The 20,927-nt window shown below is 40.2% G+C and overlaps 1 protein-coding gene across 2 annotated transcripts; it reads right to left on the reverse strand.

Moving 5' to 3' along the window:
• Nucleotides 1–1,187: 1,187 nt before the first annotated feature.
• LOC121460512 (cystatin 10-like) lies at nt 1,188–5,997 on the reverse strand. 2 transcript variants are annotated; one of them, XM_041670959.1, is made up of 4 exons: nt 5,904–5,997; nt 5,503–5,768; nt 2,462–2,578; nt 1,188–1,519 (listed from the first exon to the last, which is right to left on the reverse strand). In XM_041670959.1, exons 2-4 carry the CDS (start codon nt 5,749–5,751, stop codon nt 1,436–1,438), a joined length of 450 nt encoding a protein of 149 aa, XP_041526893.1. In that variant the 5' UTR covers nt 5,752–5,768; nt 5,904–5,997; the 3' UTR covers nt 1,188–1,435. The 2 variants fall into 2 exon arrangements, with proteins under 2 accessions (XP_041526893.1, XP_041526894.1); XM_041670960.1 differs by having other exon boundaries at nt 5,908–5,966.
• Between the last annotated feature and the right edge of the window lie 14,930 nt (nt 5,998–20,927).

A 20,927-nucleotide genomic window follows, 5' to 3' on the forward strand; every position in this document is an offset into this window, starting at 1 on the left:
TTTTATTTTGTACAATACTGGTTTCATAAGGCAAACTGGTCAAATCCACCCCTTTATAGTTTATGAAATAATTTGAGGAAAGTCATGTTAGTTCTTCTTTAACGTTCTGGTAGAATTTAGCAGTAAAATACATCAAGGCCTGGGTTTGTCTGCTTGTTTGTTTGGGCAGTTTTTTAAATTGCCTTTCACATTTCACTGCTTGTTACAAATGTGCTTGTGTTGTTTATATTCTCTGCATTTAATATTGATAGTTCTTATGTATATATGCATTTGTCTTTCTCTTTGGATTTTCCAACTCACTGAACCATATGTATTAAAGGTATGCCCTAATGATCTTCTAAATTTTGTTGGGAGCGTGTTTGTACCTGCCTTCCTCAGTTTGCACATTCTCTCTTTTTTGGTTATTTGGCTAAGGATTTGCAAATTTTGTTTATCTTTTTGAAGAATTAACCTGATTTATACATTTCATTACTTTCTGACTTCATTTTTTTTTCTAACATCTGGTTTGCAGTTTGGGTTTCTTCCTTTTTCATAAACAGGAGAGAATAAGGCCTGAGAGCATCCTAACACCCTCACATGTCACAGCAGCACGTAATATAAAGGCGGGGGCAGGGTTTTGCTTTGGGGTTATGTCACTCCACTTCACAAGCTGATAAGTGTTTTATTTATCAGGTACATACACACAGGCACACACACACACACACACACACACACACACACAAACACTCACACACACACACACACACACAATTCCCAGTTCTCCTTCTTTTAAATTCCTAGGTCTATCATAGACAGCAATGGATGGGAATCATTGTGTATAGAGTCTCTGGAGATCTTAGGTGTGACAATGATCTTTCTCATTGGGTCATTCACACATAAATGAGGGTGGCTCTAGCGTAGAACCACCATTTACCTCACTGATTCCTTTTTGATTCCTTTCCAAGACTGGTTCCTAAGTTGCATGACAGCAGCTCATCATCCCTCTCCCAGCCCCATCTGCATCTCTCAGGAACCATAAACAAGTAGACAGTGGGATGCAAGCTCATCTCTGCTGTATGCACTCCAAGAACTGTGTGTCCCCTAAGGTCATGTTACTTGTGATATGCACGTGTGAGTGTGAAGCTCCATATTCTCAGTGCTCCATTCTTCTTGCTCAGATGCCTTGGGACAGCAACAACTCAGAAGGAGCTGGGGCAGTCTTTTATTGAGAAAAGTGTAAGCAATGCTACACAGTGGTGCATTTGGAAAGCAGTAAAAGAAATCAACAAGAAATTAACCACTTAGGTGTGCAGGGTCTGCTGCAGCATCCTGTTCTACTGATCTTTGCATTCTGAAGAGACATCACTCAGAGCTCAGATCCTTGTCTGAGGAAAGGGGAACTAAAGGAGAAGCTAGAGTAGGGGGAAATCAGCCCAGTGCAGCCCAGTGTAGATCCTCAGGTACTGAGACAGCTGAAGTTTGTCATGGAGATCTCATTCTCCCAGGGCACAGTGTTGATCTCGAAATTGCAGATAGTTTTCTACAAAAGGGGAGAGTGAGGAACAATCAGTTTAGGTTACAGTGAAAAGAAACGGTTGAGATGTCAGGGTGAAGTGGGAATCCTCTTAAGTCCCCGTGTACTCAGACTGACTCTGCAGAGTCCATTCATTCTTTCTCTCATTGCCTCCAGTCCTTCAGACACATATGTCCCTCACTCTAGTGGCTCATGGGATTCTGCATCCTCCTTCCCAAAGGAATAACTTGAAGATGAGGCACAGAATCCTCAGAGTCAGTCCAGAGAATAAGACTCAGGGTCTCTGGGTTTCTTCACCTCCAGAACCCGGACCAGCACTAAGAGGGTCATGAATGGAAGAATGAGGGGTATGAAGAACACTTCTGAAAATGACAGAGTGAAGGGAGGGGTGACAAGAGGCTTGTAGCTATCTCCAGAACCATAACACTTCAAAAACAAGCTTCATCCCTAGGGAGACTAGGAGAATCAGCGACAACATTGGAGCATTTCACCTAGAGGGCTATAGTCCCTGCGGTATTATCTGGGCAGGGGGCTCAGGCTGGGACTGAGTAAAGTTCCTCCTCTTCAGAAACTATCCCTGAAGCTGACTCCATCACTTCGGCAGGCAGCATTCCTAAAAGAGGTAACACTCCAATTCCCAGGAAAAATTCACTGAGCAATGGAATTAATATTATGGAAAATATACCCACTCCTCTACCACTGGACATCAGCACGTATTTGTATCATCATAAACTGACATCACATCATCCAAATACACCTATTCATGAACCATCATGCCCATACCAAATGCATGCTTACAGAAAATACACATATACACCTTTCTTTTGCCATATACTTACACAACTGCACAAAAAACTATTCCAGGTGCCTGTGCACTCATAAATCTACAAGTTTGCACACACCCCTGCCTGCAGGATAACTCCTGCAGGTTTTAGTCCATGTACATACCTCCTGCTGATCTGGCTGTTCATTGAAGGGGCAATCAGCCAAATCAACAAACTGAGCTTTGGCACATGTGGTTTGTCCAAACTTTATTTTCAAGTAGAAGTTCATCCCACCCACGACCTACAGTGAAAAGAGCAGGATTACATACTTCACTAGTCAAGTTCATAGGCGTGCATTCAGTTTAGATTACAGAGTTAATGTGTTTATAGCTCCATCCATGAACTCCTAGAACTATCACACGCTAGGTTCCTTTCAATAGAGGAGCACAGGCCTGAATTGCACCTGTTTCCTTCTGATCAAGTGTTAGAGGGTACATTGTGCTTCTGAGAAAGCAGTATCCGAAAATGGAAAGCAGAGGCCAAAGAATGACCATTGCTTCAGTGGGCTCAAAAAGTGAAGACAAGTTCTTGGGAGACAGCCAGGGGTGATAACCAATCCCAAGGTTGCTCTAAGAACAAACAAAAGACCAACTCAACCCCACTGACTGTGACTATGGAGGCAATGATAGTGGTAAACTCTAGAGAGACTTTAGGTTGATGACTTACATTCAATTTTATCCTCACCACAGCGCACATCCCATAGGATGTCTATTTTCTCCATTTACAAGTAGTTATCAAGACTTGTTCCTTTACACGGTAGGGAAATGTGGGATGTTTGCACATGAAGATGGCTTAAGTCAAAAGGAAAGTGGCCCAAACTGCCCTATCTTTTAGTGTGATTGTCTATGATGATGTTATTGTAGTGACATCTTGAACAATCTTCCATTTGTGTGTAATTAGAGATGAGTTTTACCCATTCCTTGTACTAGGCATCCCAGATGAAACTTGTCAGGGAGGGAATGAATCAAGAGGTTAGGTACCTGGAAACAGAGCTCTAGTTCTTGCCTTGAACAACCAGGAACAAGGTTCTCAATGTTTCTCTTCTTGTATTCCTCTCCTGTGAAGCTGGATCCACAGAGTCTATGGTCTATACCTCTCCTACATTTCCCCAATGGCATTATACAATGGAATCATCCAAGAGGGACCGTAAACCTTGGAAGGACATAATATGTCAAAGTTTGTGATACTAACTGGTGGAAGGAAGAAAAGTAGGGCTGATCTTGAGTCACCTGAATGTTCAAGATGGAAGAAAAATGAGATTTACACATATGTGTGTGGATCATGTTAGGCTACGTTGCTATGGACTCACTGAAATTAGACAAAATATATCCCACATAATCACCAGCCATCCTTTTAAGCTGAACCAGACCTCTGTGAGTTTGAGACCAGCCCGGTCTACAAGTTCAAGTTCCAGGTAGGCTCCAAAGCTACAGAGAAACCCTGTCTCAAAAAAACCAAAAAAAAAGTAGGTTTTAATGCTGTCTCTGATCTTGTCTAATCTTGGTAACTGCTCTACATGATGAGGGATAATTCCAGGCTATAGAGGCAGAATCCAAGAAGGTACTCTTTATATAGAGGGAGGCAATGTCTGGGGTATTGGTAATATTGCCATATTGAGATAATGGCACCAACTCCAGTGTTCCTCCCCAAGATACTCAGGACTACCATGTACACAGCAACAAGACTTATGACAGTTAGAAGGTATTTGCCTAATAGATTTAGGAGAGTTCCTGCCTGGTGACTGATATTAACTTTGAGGAAACATTAGAGCATCCAGACTGAGCACCAGTCAACAGCATCATGTATTCCTTGGAGATAGGAACTCCTGAGATATGTGTACTCATAGGATTATACCGTGGAGCATCCTAAAGATGTACACAAGCTAAAATGGCTAGAGTGCTCCTGGGCCATAGCATTGTATACAGAGCATATGACTGAGCAAGATCTCATTGAGCAGAACACGACTGTTTGCTACATCTGAATGGATCCTTCCATATTTCAAGGTCAGGGAAGCTGAGTAGAGACTATCAGAGAGAAGGAAGATACCTAGGTAATTGGATGAGGATATCAGCCCAAACTGGGGATGTCAATCATCACACCAGTAACAGAATGAATCTGTAAGTGAGGTAACTGAATTTGTCTGTTGATTCCTGATTTTGTAGATGGAATCTTGTATAGGATGCCATTACTTGCAAGAACTGTTCACTGAAGGGAGTATTTACTTTCAATGCATTAAAAACTAAATGCTCATAATCACACACTCCAGTACACACACCCTTGAGACAATGTTAAGTATGGACCAAGTATGGCTGAATATAACATAGGGGTGAAGGAACTGCATGGAAACTGTGCTTCTCTGAAAATTTGCCCTTGCAGCAACACAAAGTCTGTGTGTGTGTGTGTGTGTGTGTGTGTGTGTGTGTGTGTTAAAATTGTGCACTAATGAAGAAGGAAGAGAACATGGCTGGAGAGAATTCAGGAGGACTTAAGTATGATCCTTGGTACCAATAAAGCAGCTTCTAACCATTTGTAATTCCTGCTCTTTTCTGGTTCTCACAGGTGGTTTCTCTCTCTCTCTCTCTCTCTCTCTCTCTCTCTCTTTCTCTCTCTCGCTCTAAAACACACAGGTCATACACATACAACACACAAATAACTTAAAAATTTTAAATTTTCTTTTAATATTATATAAGAAAAGACACTTAAAAATTTAAAACTCAGTCATAGAGAGCTTTCAGAGGGATCTATTTTCTTTTCCTGTACTCATTTAGATTGTATTATCCACTGACCACAAAGAATTGATGTCAACAGTTATGGCAGATTCTGATAGCCTTTGTGCTTCTGGCCAGGTGGAACTGGGAAGCAAAATGAGGCAATAGATAATTAACCACAAATCTCTAGATGGATTTCTAGCTAATGTAGAGGGACAATTCTAAACATTATCATGGAAGGTTATAGAATTGCAGATACTTGCTTAGACTATGGTTTGAGTAACAAGAAAGAATAGATTCATGTTATGGTTCAATTTGTACCCCCTACAGTGAAGATTATTGTCTCTTGGAGAGACACAGAAGTTAAGGCTATGTGGGATAATAAGGGAGTGATAGGGGATACCAGCAAACACTGTAAAGGACAGACTCATCCCACTACCCTTGGCCAGAGACCCACCTGCTGACTGGCACTCATCAGTTGTATTGGCTTGCTAACGTACACGCCATTGGTCAAATCATTGTAGGTTTCAACAGCAAAGTCCACCGCTTTCTGCACCTCCTCATCATTCGGGTCAGCAGGCTCCACACCTCCCACTGCCTTCTGGTTGGCCTCAGGATTAGTACTGGTTACAGGACATGCAGCTATGACCAGTGTCAGGGCTAGAGCAGCCCACAGGGACAATGAGAGGCTCTGGTTGCTGGCCATGGTTGATTACAGTGGAGCTGCAGAGGAACAGAGGAATCCAGAGTGTTCTTGGTGTGCTGCCTAACTTTTTAACCTGCAGAGTCAATTGCCCAGGTCCTCCTCACTCCACCCAGACTGGCCCCATCCCTAGATCTTCCTTTACTCAGTCTTACCAACCCTTCTTTGATTCTCCTCTTCTTCCACCTCTGGGATCTCCTTTCTCCAATCTTGACACCTTCTCTTGTGTCTTTTCTTTTTCCACTGCCATTTATATCTTCTCCCTAATCTTCCTCCCTATGAGTCTTCCAGCTAAGATCTCATAAATCAATGTCACCTTTGTCTCCACAAATAAGTCCTTACCCTTCCGGCTTTGAAAGGCATGTGGTTTTGAGGTTAAGTTCTTCCTAAGAGATAAAAAAATGTCAGCTTTGCTTCCTGAGGTCTTTGCAGGTCAGGGGCAGACATAATACCAATAAAGGAAATCCCCAGTTCAAGGATGTTATTTCAGTGGTTCCAGAGACAACCAGTGCCCTTTCCTGGGTAACTTCTTTGCCAAATGCATGGAATTAACCTTTATTTGGAAAAGAACAAATGATTTCCTCTATACAACTAACAGGTATCAGTCAGAGTACTCTGTAAATGAACTTTCTAGAACTTTTCCTTGGGCCTGGTTCTCTAGAACTTAGAAAAAGATTTTGGTGACTAAGTCTTATATATGACATTACAGTTAGCAGCTCGATACAGAAAGGAAATGAACCTATATATAGTTTTAAATTTTCTAGTAAACATTAAAAATGTATAAGAAGTAGGTGAAATTTTCAATATATTTTTATGACTTAGCATGTCAAATGTTATTTCACCCTGTATGAAAAATTCTTCACAGATACCTTATGATCCTTGGTGCACATATGTATTAAATCTTTGGATTCTGTGTTTGTACTGTTAGACCATATAGTCCTTCAGATAGGACCTACTTCTAGAAATTCATGACAATGTGTACTAAAAACACGATATACAACCATCAAGTAGCTTACATTCCTTGGTGCACATATGTATTAAATCTTTGGATTCTGTGTTTGTACTATTGTAGCAGATAGTATTTCAAACTGGACTTATTTCTATCAACTCATGGCTATGTGTACTTAAACCATAATAGTACGATCACATAGTAGGCTGTGTTCTAGGGCAAATCAATTAAGTTCAGGAAATTATAAGTGCCCTGCCTGCGATAAATGAGAGAGTAGGGAAGCCAGAGGGAAACAGGTGCCACTGGATACTTGTGAGGGAGTGACTTTTGAGATCTTAAAAGGATAAGAGCTTCTGATTATGGCACTAAACCAGAACTACAGGCAGAGATTATGACCCTGAGACATAACAGGCCTTGTCTCTTCTAGAAACAAGCAGCACTGGAGGACGTCTGAGTAATAAAGGGGTACTAAAGGGTCTTTCACCCTGGCAGGTGTAAGCACAATGTATGTGGGATGTGGGATCAAGCTGAGGAGAGGGCAGATATATGAATGCTTGTGTATGGTCTGTTCTTGCGTCTTCACTCAGTGAGTCTCAGCATTCTTCCCTCTGTTAGGAGCACTTACCTGGTGTTCCTGAACTCACTAGGAGGAAGACAAGGTTAACTTAGGATGAATGTTCCATTTTGCGTGGAGGAATTTTAGAGAGTCCATTCATCTGTGACACCCCTCCAACAAACCTAGGTAATATGCTCAGAAAGCTCTCTGGTGCCTGATCACACCCAGTGGTGTGCCTGAAGGTGTCTGTGCCTGACGATTTGCCATTACTTCTACCTCTGGTCTGCTAGGTAACAGATTTTCAGCAGTATTTTTAGGTGCCAATACCTCAAGGCTCTTTATTCTTAACCCAAATTGTCAGTTCTCTCATACCAGGAACCACAGGTCTTGGTGCTGGGACCCTGCCTATGGGCAACAAGTGAATGAAGAAAAAGACAAATACATAAACACATGTAGAGTGAACCTGGGATCAGGTGCAGCTTCTAACCACTACCCTTCAGTGTGTTTGTTGGGTACAGCAGAAGGTTTGGAGTCAAATAATATGGGAAGGAAGTTTCTGTGGTAGAGCAATCTCAGGCTGTAAACATCAGAGTTATGCAAGATGTTGTTGCCAGTCTTTGCATACTTATCAATTGCTAATAAACACTCTTAAATGGACTCCCAAGAAACACTTTGCCATTTTCTTGAGTTGGCCCATATGTGTAATACTTTCTGGATTATTCCATATGTCCAAGGCCCGGGAAAATCCACAAAATAGGTGTGTTAATGTCAAAATACACATTAACTCAGGACTTCATTCATTTGGGACTTTATCTGCTCTCTATACTTGTTCTCTCCATGTGTATAAACATTTTAAGCTTGGCACTCTGTGGGCTGAACCAAATTCAGTTTAGGACAGAGAAGGCCTGGTCTGACATGTGTCCCTGAGACTGAAATTGGTATAGGATATTCTGAATAGACAGTTGGTTCTTTTATTCTTTTGATCTTGTCCTTTGTATAGAAAAATGTTGCTATGACAAATGACCTTAGAATGAAGACATCCCATGTTGCTAGTGTGGTGCTTAGTTGATTAAATTGCACCAAGGCTAGTCATGGGAGTGGTGGAGTGGTGGTCAGCTGGCATCTGTTCAGCCCTGCTCTGGCCTTGGGGCTGGTAGTAAGTGAGAGCTGGCCAGAAGGAATGCAATAGGAAGAGTCTAACTGCCCTGTGTATAGAGATACAGAGGAAACAGCAGGTGGTAAAATAGAAGCTATAACACATGATACAGAATATACAGCTGAGACGTCAAAGAATGTTGTTTGAGTGAACAACAGCTTCTCAATGTGAGTGAGATTGCCTAAGATTAGAGGAAGCTGCCTAGGACTTGTGCAACTTGTATGGAGAAGTTAAGGTTTAATTTCAAACTTCAAAGGACAGATTGATTCTCTTATTAAGAGTCAAAGTAGTTAGTGGCTAAAGTGACTAAACAGTAGATGTCTTTGTTGTCTTGAAAATCCTAGATTCCTTAAGATTACACTAAAGTATCATCATTCCTGGATGGCAGGACACCCATTTACAACACGGTTCAGTGAGTGTTTGATGCCCATATTGAGTCCTACTGTTTCAAAACATTCCTTTCAAAATATCAGTGGTCATGGGCATTGCAGTTTGTCATCCAAGAGTTCTGACAGAGGTGGATTAAAGTAATGCAGTATCTAAGCCACTGGTAACATCTGTTCTACAGCCCATGCATCAGAGTGTCTTTTGGTCATCCAAATCTTATTATTTAATTAATCCATTTGTAAGGCTGTAGCCCTGATCAATATTGACTCTCTGATGTGGATACCTAAGGTTCATGGAAAGCGATCAAAATAGCAACACAGATTTTAACTGAAGGTATATAAGTTTTCTCTTAGGGGCTAGCAACAGTTTATGTTCTTCATTCCTTAAATTTGGTTTCTTGACTATAACAGGTGCTGTTGATGCATTATATTAATAAAAATATAGCAGCTTATAAATGTTATCAAACATTGTCTCTCACTACATGGATTTTTTTTAAATAAAAAGTCAATCAATTTTGAGAAAATGCCACAGTGATTTCTATCATTTAACAGCTACCATTGTGATCAATCAGAAGTTGCAACATCCTGAAATAATCTGCACAATTAAAAGGTTACAACCCTGTGGGTTCTGATGATTGATTGTAATATCTTTAGCAATAAAAGGCTTTTTAATTAAGGGGTATACATTGTTTCTAGGCTATTGCACAAAAAAAACAAACTCCAGTTCACTGTAAACATAACTTTATTTGCACTAAGAAACTAAAAGTTTTTGTTATTTGGTGTATTGTTATGTTTTCTTTTTGTTAATACTAGTAAGCTTGCCTAGAATTATAGACACTTATAAATGAATAAATTATTATGGCTCTATCAACCCATAGTCTTAATTTGCAAACTAAATCTTTTGAAGAAATGTTGCCTAAAATAAACAAAAATTATCTTAAATTTTCATTAAAATTTATTTTCGTATAATGTATTTTAATCATGATTTCCTACTCCATAAACTCTTCCCAGATTATCCTGTGGAACTGGAAGTCACTTTTGCTGCTCTCAGAGGAAAAAGGCAATCATCAATGTCACCCAGTTACAAACCCTATGATCTACAGTGTGACCTGTGTGCAAGATATACTGGAGGCACAAATGTTATGGAAGTAACCAACCACTTTTTGATTGGATTTAAGACCCACTTCACTGAATGAAACCCATATTTGACACAGCTAAATAGCCAATAATAGGAGACTAGATAGGTTGCAGGCCCTACTGGAAAACCTATTGCTATTGCTCTGCTAAAGAAACATGGCAATAAAACAACTCCTAATGACATAGTTTTTGTTTTTATTTGTATATATTTATTCTTATTTATTTTATATACCAATCGCAGTTTCTCCTTCCTCCCCAATTCCTGCTCCCCTGCATCTCCCCCAACCCACCCCCAATAACTCCTCAGAAAGGATAAGACCTCCCTTGGAGAGTCAACAAAGCCTGGTATATTCAGTTAAGGCAGGATCAAGCCCATCTCCCATGCATCAAGGCTGAGTGAGGCATCCCACCATATGGAATGGGATTCAACAAATCAGATCATGTAACAGGAATAGATCCTGGTCCCACTGTGAGGAGTCCCACAAACAGGCCTGGCTACAAAACTGTCACCCACATGTAAAGGGCTTAGTTTAGTTCCACGTAGACTCCCCAGCTATTGATCTAGAGTCTGTGAGCTCCCAAAAGTTTGGGTCAATTGTCTCTGTGAGTTTCCCTATCACGATCTTGACACCTCTTGACCATATAAATTCTCTTCTCTCTCTAACTGGACTCCCGAAGCTCGGCATGGTGCTTGAATGTGGATCTCTGCATCTGCTTCCATCAGTTACTTGTTGAAGGTTCTCTGATGACAGTTAGGGTAATTACCAATCAGATTACAAGGGAAAGCTAGTTCAGGCACCCTCTCCACTATTGCTAGGAGTCTTAGCTGGGGTCATCCTTGTGGATTCTGGAGAATTTCCCTAGGATCAGATTTTTCCTTAGCCCTTTAATGACTCCCTCTATTGAGATATCTCTTTCATTTTTCTCCTACTCTGTCCCTCCCCCAACTCAACCATTCCATTCCCTCATATTCTCATCCCCAAACCCTCCCCTTTACTACTCCACCCCACCCCAGTTTGCCCGGAAGATCTCATCTGTTTTCCCTTCTCAGAACAATGGCTGTGTCCCGCTTTGAGTCATCCTTGTCACCTAACTCCTCTGAAGCTGTGGATTTAGTCTGGTTAGCCTTTCATTTACTTCGAGTATCCACTTACAAGAGAGCACATACCATGTTTGTGCTGGGTCTGGGTCTGGGTTACCTCACTCAGGATGATATTTTTCTAGTTCCACCTATAACCCTGCAAATTTCATGAGATTTTTTTTTAACAGCTGAGTAGTTCTCCATTGTGTAAATGTGCCACATTTTCTTTTTCCATTCTCCCATTGAGGGGTATCTAGGCTGTTACCAGGTTCTGGCTATTATGAATAATGCTATGATGAACATAGTTGAGCAAGTGTCCTTGTGGCATGATTGAGCATCCTTTGGGTATACGTACAAGAGTGGTAGAATTGGGTCTTGAGGTAGATAGATTCCCAGTTTTCTGAAAAGCTGCCATGATGATTTCCAAAGTGCTGTATAAGTTTGCAGTCCCAGCTATAAGCTTGTACTCCCACTACGACATACTGTTATAATAATAGATCAGTACATGCTTCAACTCTCACAGAGCATCGTCTTATTTCAGTAGAAGAAAATTAACAGAGACCCACATCTTTTTAAGAAATCTAAAGAACTCATACTTTGAGAATTTCATAGATGTATACAATGTATTTAATGGTATCCATCCCTACTTTCCTCCAACTTCTCCTGGGTATCCCCACCACATTTATCTTCAAATTTCATGTCATCTTTTTGTAATCTACTGGATCTAATCCATGTTGCCCCTATGTGCCTGGATGTGGTACCATCCACTGGAATATGAACAACCTATTAATGGCCATATCTCTGAAGAAAATTGATCCTTCCTTCAATGGCTTTTAATTGCCGAATATTCTCAACTAGCAGTAGGGTTTTCTGGCATGTTCCCATCTATGTTGTAATCATGAATGGCTTGATTTCTTGCAAGCCTTTTTATGCAAGCAACCATAAGCTCTCTGAGTTCATGAATGTAACATTCCTGTCATGTTGGGAAGGTACACTTTCACAGTAGTATTGTTTTGACTCTTATGATTATACAATTCTCTCTTCTGCAATGTGCCCTGAGGGGTGTGTGTGTGTGTGTGTGTGTGTGTGTGTGTGTAACTGATAAGGATAACACCAATCAGCATCTGAAAAGAAGTAACATAATCCAGAAGGCAACACCACCTAATATTACATGCTGCTGTGACCTCTGAGGGTCACAATTTAACCAACAACTTACAGAGTAATATCCTACAGTTTCCACTGGTACTGCACTTGTTTGATAACCCTTGACATCATAAAAAATTAACTTCCAGTATAGAGTAACTCCTTTGAAGATCATACATGTATGGGAACTTCTGAAATATCAGGAGCACACATGGCATCTCAAGCATCCTTAGCATGGTTGAGCTCTTCAGCTTTCCTTTCATTGCTCTCCCCACCTCTCATCATTTAAGTTCTCTTGTCATTCCATTTGTCCTTTTGTATCACCTGTTTTCTGCTGTTCTCTCACATTTTAATATATTGCTTCAGCCCCTCAGTGACGTCTTTCTAGATTTCTTGTTTCTATAGGCTTCCCTTGTTCATTACCCATACCTTAATATTTGCCACCGAGAACTATATGAGAGAGATCATGCGGCATTTGTGCTTGGGTGCCTGGGTAACTAATTAGTATGTTATTCCCTAGTTCTATTCATGTATCGGCAAACTTCATTTTTCTTTACATTTGTGTAAAATTTTATTGTGTACATGTACCACATTTGCATTGTCCCTTCATGAGTTAATGGACATTATCAGCCAACCCATTTCCTAAACAAAGAGCTTTTAAAACTCATAATTAACAAAAGGAGCAACCAATTTAAAATGTGAGTGAAAAGAATCTATAAAAGACACCTTACCAAAAAGGTAAACATATGGCAAATAATTAAATTAAAATGTGGCTCACGGCATATGTCTTTGGGGAATTGTAAAATAAGACAATGAGATGCTATCACACTCCTGTTAGAGTAGCCAGAATCAAGAACGCAATGTAGCACCAAATGCTGACAAACATGAAGCACCTCCGAAATCCTCTTTTATTTATGGTGGGGTTGCAAAACAAAATGATATCTCTGGGAGGCAGTGGAATTATTTATAACTGCAAAACTAAATATATGTTCACAATGTAATCCAGCAGTCACACATTTTAGTGATTTGACAAAGCTAAACCAGCAATGGATGTTTCATTAGCTTTGTTTATAACTGTCAAACTTGAGAACAACTAGTATGCCCTTTATTAGGTGAATAGACAAACAAGGGCAACCTTGACTTATGGGCACAGGGAAAGAAATGAAGTTTCAACTCATGAAAGACATAGCAGAAAGCCAAGTGCACATTTCAAAGTAAAACAATCAATATGCAAAGGCTACATACTACTGAATTTCAATTCAAAGGCATCCTGGAATAGGCAAGTCATGGGTGACAGCTCAAAGACAAGGGACTGTAGTTGGAGCAGTCTGAGCATGTGGAGCACAGAGGACTTTTAGAGCAGTAAAATCATTCTGCATGATGCTACACTAATGGAGCTGTGGTATTATATGTTTGCCCACAGCCACAGATTGCACAGTCTTTCCTAATTGATTAGAGGCATAATGGTGTGTAGATGTAGGTGCATTCATTACAGCAAATGCCTCTTTTAGGAGAGAGAAGTAGAGAAAAATAAGCACAATAAAACTCAGTCTGTCACCAAAACATTATGATAAACTTTAGTCTCAACTTTTCATTGGAGACCAGAGATGTCTGCATACTGCTACCTCTCCCACATGTTCCTTTGAGGAAGAAGCCATATAGAAATATTGTCTGTGGTACCCATTCAGAAAGAGGTATTGGAGGATCAGACCAACTGACCAGATCCAGGACATGGCAGCTTCATCCTCTCTGCCTAGTGAGCTCACAAGAAGGCTGGCTGCTTAATTAAGTTTGATTGCTTTATCTGTTAGTTGCTTAATTAACTCGTTAAATGAAATAAATACATGTTTAGTAAGAAACAACTGATATTCAGTTTCCTTGGAAACCTCTCTGCCATTTACATCCTTATCCCAGGCAGCATTTGTGTAGAGTAATTGACAATTGGCACCATTTCAAAAAACAATTGGCAGGATGCTCAAGTAAGGTGAACATGGGAACTGGTCCTTGCACTGTGCAATGGGGCTGCTATAAATGGAAATTCTGAAAATAGTAGTTTGGTTGAATGGAGAATCTGAATTCTTGGCTGAATTTATGGTAAGAGGGGAATAAGTTAGGATGAAGTGCTTGGAGAGACTTTCCTTGACCAAAGAAGCCACCAGGTGGCAATGGGAATCAAGCCAAATCAGCAAACTTACCTGAAAACATGCCAGACATCTAAATTTATAGTGAGAAATCAATTGAATCTGAGACTACATTCTTTGAACACTACAAGAAAATTCTTTTAGGACAAGCATTTTCTCCTGAAACCTCTCTCATCTGGGATAATTCCAACCAGTTCATGTGGTACCCAGTTGTCAGTTAGGGATCAAGCCTTCACGTCCAACATTCTTGGGGATAAGTGAGTCCTTAGAATCTCACTGGACAATGGTCATGTTACTTCTAAACAGTATTTCCTTGGAGAAGCTATAGAAGAATTCTTGATTTGCTCTAAACTAGGAATTTCCACCAGTACAAGTTTGGTTTACTGTGATGTATGCTGTTTAGGTTTCTAATTAGTCAATCAAATATTTCCTAGATATGTAAATTTAAAAAATGCTGTGATGTGGAGGTATTATCTGAAAATATTAAAATATACATTTCTGAGTCCATGTATTAAAAGTTTCTACATATGATTAATGGCAGTCTTGGGCGCATATATAGTCTTAGAGGCTGAAGCAAGTGGACATAAATATCACATGATGAGCATTTTTTAAATTTAAATTTAAATTTTTAGTTTATTTTTTGACCTTGGAGAAGTCTCTAAGAACTGCCTGGAAGAACTACCTGAAAGTGATAGTGAGGAGGAAGAGCCAGTCTCTCCCACATTGAATTCTTCAGTGAGCCCCAAGGGAATCATCCCTTGACAATCTACATGGGAAGCAGTACCAGGAGAGTTGGAGAAAAGAGGCTGGTGATTATTTGGCTCTGAGTGGAGGCCTTCTGGCCAGCTTCTGTTTGCTTTCCAGGTTTGCCCATGCCCCCAAGATTTCTGAGATGTAGCAAACAAGGCTTTTAACAGTTTAACAGAGTAAGTGCTTACTATTGCTCATCAGTCCACGTGTTAACAGACATTGCTGTTGCCAGCTGGCGGATCTGTGTTGATGGAGGCTACTTGTTTGCTTCCCAGACACCCAGACTCTAAATAACCACACAGAAACTATATTATTTGTAATACTGTTTGACCAATAGTTTTAGCATATTTCTAGCTAGTTCTTACAACTTGAATTAATACATTTTTTTAAATCTATGTATCACTACGTGGCAGTGGCTTACTGGGTAAAGTTTTGGGGCATCTGTCTACTCCAGGGGCTATGTGGCATCTTCTTGACTCTGCCTTCTTTCTCCCAGCACTCAGTTTAGTTTTTCCCGTCTAACTCTGTTCTGCCCTGTCATAGGCCAAATGGGTTAGGACCCCAATTCTTCATTCTTACAACTGTAGCTAGATTGACTATTCTGGGCTGAACTTATAGCCATAGTTCTGCCTTAAATTATGACCAGCAGGGCTTAACCTTACAGGATGAGTTCATGCAGGTTTGATTCTCATTATGTTTTCCTGGCACCACAGAATGAGGAGCACCTGGCAGCTAGGATGAGCTCTCTTCTGTGATAGCAGGAGCTCACAAGAGCAGCACAACACAAGCATGTATTTGACTGTTATTTGTATTATTTTTGATATGCTAACACTGAGCAAAACAAATCTCAGGGTCGAACCCAAAGTCATCATATGGGAAAGCAAATGCAACCTTTAATTGGAGGTGCTGAAAAGCCACAAGGCAGAGCAGTCAGTAAAGAATGCTTAGGAGGAAAGTTCTCAGGGTCTGTGTTGTAAACTCTCGTAAGTTACATTTCCAAGTGTGATGCCACAACCCTAGATGATCTGGTGGGTACTGTGTTCATGGCATCATACAGCTGAGTTTTGTGATGGAAAGGAATTGTCGCCGGTACTAGCTAAAGTTAGCCCAGAGTCTTTGTCTTTGCCAGAATGTAAAGATTTGAGACTGGAAAGACAAAATAACTGCATGCTAGGCCAATGCTGGTTGTTTGGCTTCTGAGTGATTGGTGAACATTTCAATGTTTGCTCAATTTTCTGAAAAGATTCTTTCTCCACATATTTCAATTTGTTTTGAAAGTTTTGTTATTTGTAGTAATAAGGGCAGAGGGGCTGCGTCCCCAGCACCCCGGCTGCCTGCCCGGCTAGCTCAGTAGGTAGAGCATGAGACTCTTAATCTCAGGGTCGTGGGTTCGAGCTCCACGTTGGGCGCCATATGTAGTAATAAGGGCAGAGGGGCTGCGTCCCCAGCACCCCGGCTGCCTGCTCTGCTAGCTTATGCCCCGAAACAATTACACGGACACTGTATTCTTTTAAATACTGCTTGGCCCATTCTCTTCTAGGCTAATTCTCACATATTAATTTAGCCCATTTCTAATCATCTGTGTATGGCACCCCAAGGTGCGCTTACCAGGAAGATTCTAGCCTATGTCCATCCTGGGTTGGAGCTTCATCCCGGGAGCGGGGCATGGCGTCTCTCTCAGGCGTCTGCTCCCAAGAGGAGAGCTCTCGAGACTGACCTCACTTCCTCTTCCTCCCAGTGTTCTGTTCTGTTTTCTCCTCCCACCTATCTTCTAACCAATAAAATGGGCCAAGGCAGTTCCTTTATTAGCCAATGACCTTCCTCCATCAGTTATTAACTTACAGTTGTCAGGATATTACAACAGGGGACTTGGTTGATATGGTACATTCCTGTCTTGAGCAAATGATTAGAAAGGAAGAGGATATAAGCGTTATCTTATATTTAAGCTGTTTTCATGCTGTGTAGAATTATTAACTATTGTTACTCTGATAAACTAGAGAATTTTCCAGAAAAAAAATTTGACTATGGGCTCTAGGGAACTCGGAAGGGATCCTTGGAAAACAGGGCATTATTCTGTAGCCTGTTTGCTGTTTTTCCTTTCTATATGTAACTATTTAACAGACAATGTCTGTCAACGAAGACTCATTAACTCCTTCTGGTAGAATTCTAATGCTAGATGGTTAAAAAATTATTTATTTTTTCTCTATTATTGATCATTGTCTCTCATCAACACTATATTTTTAATGATAGCCTCCATCCTTATATGTAAAAAAACAAAACAAAAACAAAAACAGACAACAAGAAACAACATCTTCTAATTTAAATGTCAGTCTGTATGATTACATGTTGGGGCATACGTTTCAATTGAATAATCAAACATTTTCTGGGTGTTAACAGACGTGCAAAGTGCTGGAGTAGAGCGCTGTGGCTGGAACTAGAACTCATACCCGGAAAAAAGGGCAAAAACTAGTGGTGGACAAGCACCCCCCATCACAGAAAGAGACAAAGGTCTTGGCAGGAAAAGGCTTTTTGCATAGCTGAGGATCCTCACTCAACTATAATTCTGTCATTTCCTTAAAAGGGAAGGTATAGCTCCCACAATTTTATACAAAAATCTTCAAACATTAAGTTGAAAGAATAGCCAACAGACATCTATAGCCTTTCTAACAACTGAAATATTTTCTGCTACTGTCCCTGCCTCCATTCATCTACCCAGCCATTTTTCCATTTATTATATAAAACCAAGTCGGAGTAAATATGCCACTTCATCCCACCTCAGCTTTTATCCACAAAAGGATAAAGATGTTTCACTACATAATCATAATCTTATATAATATCCAACCACATTTGAATATCTTCATTTGAACCTGACACCTTTTAACAGTTCTTGGTGATGTTGCAACACTCATGGTTTAAACATTGGATTTGTTTTTTATGTTCTTCTAGAGCTTTTTTAAATAGACAAATACACTTCTGCTTTAAAAAAATAATATAGATTTTTTCCATAAGGAGCTCTTTTTCACACTCTATTTCTTGCAAACTATATGCTGAGTCTTGAGGCTTGATTAGATTCAGATTAAACATTCTGCGTAAAAGACATCCTAGGTGACACTGTACATTTCCTGCACACCGCGAGGTTGCTAATATTATCCACAGCATCCTGCTTACTCTCCGGACTAGTGTGAGTGACGCCAGGCTGTCGCCATTGTAAATAGGTTCTCTCTCTCACTTCCAAACTAGCAAGTCATCTGGAGCTGGACTCGCTGATGTCAGTGCATAGCATGCTCACTCAAACTAAAGGCTTGAACCGTCCACCCTTGAGCTTCATCGGAATCATTAGCGCAGAGTCACCAAAGCGGTGGTTGGTGGATTCTGCCATTCTCTCTGCAGGAGCCACTGGCATTGTGGAATAACTTTAGTCTGCTATGAGAAAGGAAGTCCATTTCAGTAGAATATGACTTAGAAATAGCAGACATCTAGCTGTATGTAAACAAGAAAATCCTGAACGTGGGAAAGGAGTTTTTAGAAAACAAGGCAATTTAGAGCTCTAAGGAACCCAATCCAGGATTCACTTCAATATTCCCCCGGCACATAAGGAAAGTAATGTCTGACTATGTTGTTCACTTTCCTCACATAAAGAACTAGGCTTCTAGAATCGAAATCTTCGAATACAGAAAACCACATGGCATCTGGGAAGAAATGAGGTCAAAATACCTCTATGTAATTGTCTTTCCTTTGTTAGCAGTAGTTTTGCTGATTATACTTCTGTAAGATGGAAGGAGGCTATTTGTTCTAACTTTGGAAAATATTATAGCCTATGCTGGATAATTTTTTTGTCAAATTTTAACAAATCTGACAAGAGGAATTTAGGAGAGGAAGGGCATATTTTGACTCATAGTTTGAAAGGTGCAGCCCAGCATGGTGGTGACAATATGGTGTCAGGATAGCTAAGGCCATGGCAGTGCCGTGGAGCAGAACTACATGTTCATATCTTGGTGGACCAGGAAACATCACTCAGACAGGAACCAGAGCCAGACATAGATTTCAAGGCCTGCCTCTAACCACCCATTTTGGCTGGTTATGCTACATGTCCTAAACGATCTGCAACTACTCCAAACAGGTTAGCCTGAGGGTCCAGTGCCATCGCCATCACATTTTAAAGGTGTGACACTGGCTGTTGTAATTGTTCCATTGCTAACTACTGCCTCTTTCCCAAACTACAAGAATTTTTTCTCTAAATGTTTATTTATTTTTATAAGTTTAGGTGTTTTGTCTTCATTATATGTCTGAGCACCAAGTACATTAAGCGTAATTTTTCCTCTCTCTTGTCTGTGTGTATTTGTAAGCTCAAAGCTGAACAGAGGTGGCTTGACCTCCTGTTGAATCTGAAGCTACTGCCCTTCTTGTGTGACCCCATTGCTCCCCTTCTTTGCCAAGGCAATCGCATATAACTTAGGGTTCTTTGTGCTTCAGAAATCTAAATGAAAGGCTTCATGCTGTGAATCTGATTTTATTTCTGCAAGTCACCTGTTTTCCCTTTATTTGAAGGTTCCATTATGCTTTTGAAATCAATTTCTATTTGGTAAAAACATAACAATAAAAATATGTAAATAAAGAAATAAATAAAAGAGTATAGGGGATTCTGAAAATGATAGTTTAATGCTACCCTTTCAGAGTTTTAGAAATTTTAAGTGCCTATGGGCATGGTTCTGGTTGTCTCGACAGCCCACCTTTAATTAGTGACGCTGTGATGGGCTGTGCTGACACTAATACTATGATGATGTATGCACGAGTGCCTGTGAACGTCCAGCCTGGTCCATGCCAAATTCTCCCAACCACTGCAGGTCTCTAGAGAGCTCACACTCTCCAAAGGAATTGTATTCATTTTTCCTCAAATGCTTCTTTTTCTTCTTATTATTTTTATTGAGCTCTACATTTTCCTCTGCTCTCCTCCCTACCTCTCCGCTCCCTTTGGATCCTCTCCCAAGGTCCCCATGCTTCCAACTTATTCAGGAGATCTTGTCTTTTTTTTTAATTGTTGTCTAGGTTCTCTGGGATTGTGATTTGTGGGCTGGTTTTCTTTGCTTTATGTTTAAACACCACTTAAGAGCTCAGTGCCAGCTTACTTGTAATATAGTATTTATACCTCAGCACTATATTTAAAAACTAAGATAGTCCATAGTCACTAATGCCATTTAGACCCAGAGAAAGTGGGACAAATAATAAACCTATAAGCTTCAGATAGCCAACGAGGGAATGAGAGGTTTCCGTTGACTAATGTAAGACAAATCTCAGTGTAGAGCAGAAACCTGACTAGTAATTCCAAAACTGCTTCCACCTGCCTCCAAGCTAAAGGTTAAAAACACCTGGCAATCCATTTCCTGGTAATACACATTTATGTTTTATCTTGGGGAATTTTTAGGAAAGTGTCTATCCTGGGTGAAAAAGTGGTACCAAGGAAAGTCTTTCTTTCTGTTTTTCTACATATATTTCTGCTTCTTTTCTTTGGGTCTGTCTCTAAATCTTTCTTTGTTTCTACCTCATAGTCTCTGCCTTTCTTTGTCTTTTTATATCTATACCTTTACCTATATAACCCTGTTTAAATCTTTGTCAATTTTTCTCTGTAGCTCTCAGTTTCAATATCTGTTTTCAGTTGTTTCTCTGTCTCTCTGTGTGTCTCTGTCTCTGTCTGTCTTTCTTACATACTCCTTCTCCCTTTCCATCTCTTTTCCAATTTTTATCTCCACCCACCTTTTCATTTACTTTCTCCTCCCTATCTTCAGTTTGTAGAAGCTCTCATGTGGGATGTGGTGTCTAGAGCTGTGATTCCAACTTTTAATTCCAAGCATTGTGTTATGTCCAAGAGCAAAACATTTAGGG

Source organism: Microtus oregoni, unplaced genomic scaffold (genome assembly GCF_018167655.1).
Source record: "Microtus oregoni isolate MIOR12 unplaced genomic scaffold, Mior012 000020F_ref0000438, whole genome shotgun sequence".
Classification (NCBI taxonomy): Eukaryota; Metazoa; Chordata; class Mammalia; order Rodentia; family Cricetidae; genus Microtus; species Microtus oregoni.

Excerpts from the sequence above, each read along its gene's own strand:
- LOC121460512 (XM_041670959.1), bottom strand. The coding sequence starts at position 5,751 with ATGGCCAGCAACCAGAGCCTCTCATTGTCCCTGTGGGCTGCTCTAGCC. Across the intron at positions 2,579-5,502 it reads TGATGAGTGCCAGTCAGCAG|GTCGTGGGTGGGATGAACTT; the intron begins GTGGGTCTCTGG and ends TTTTCACTGTAG. Across the intron at positions 1,520-2,461 it reads AACAGCCAGATCAGCAGGAG|AAAACTATCTGCAATTTCGA; the intron begins GTATGTACATGG and ends CCCCTTTTGTAG.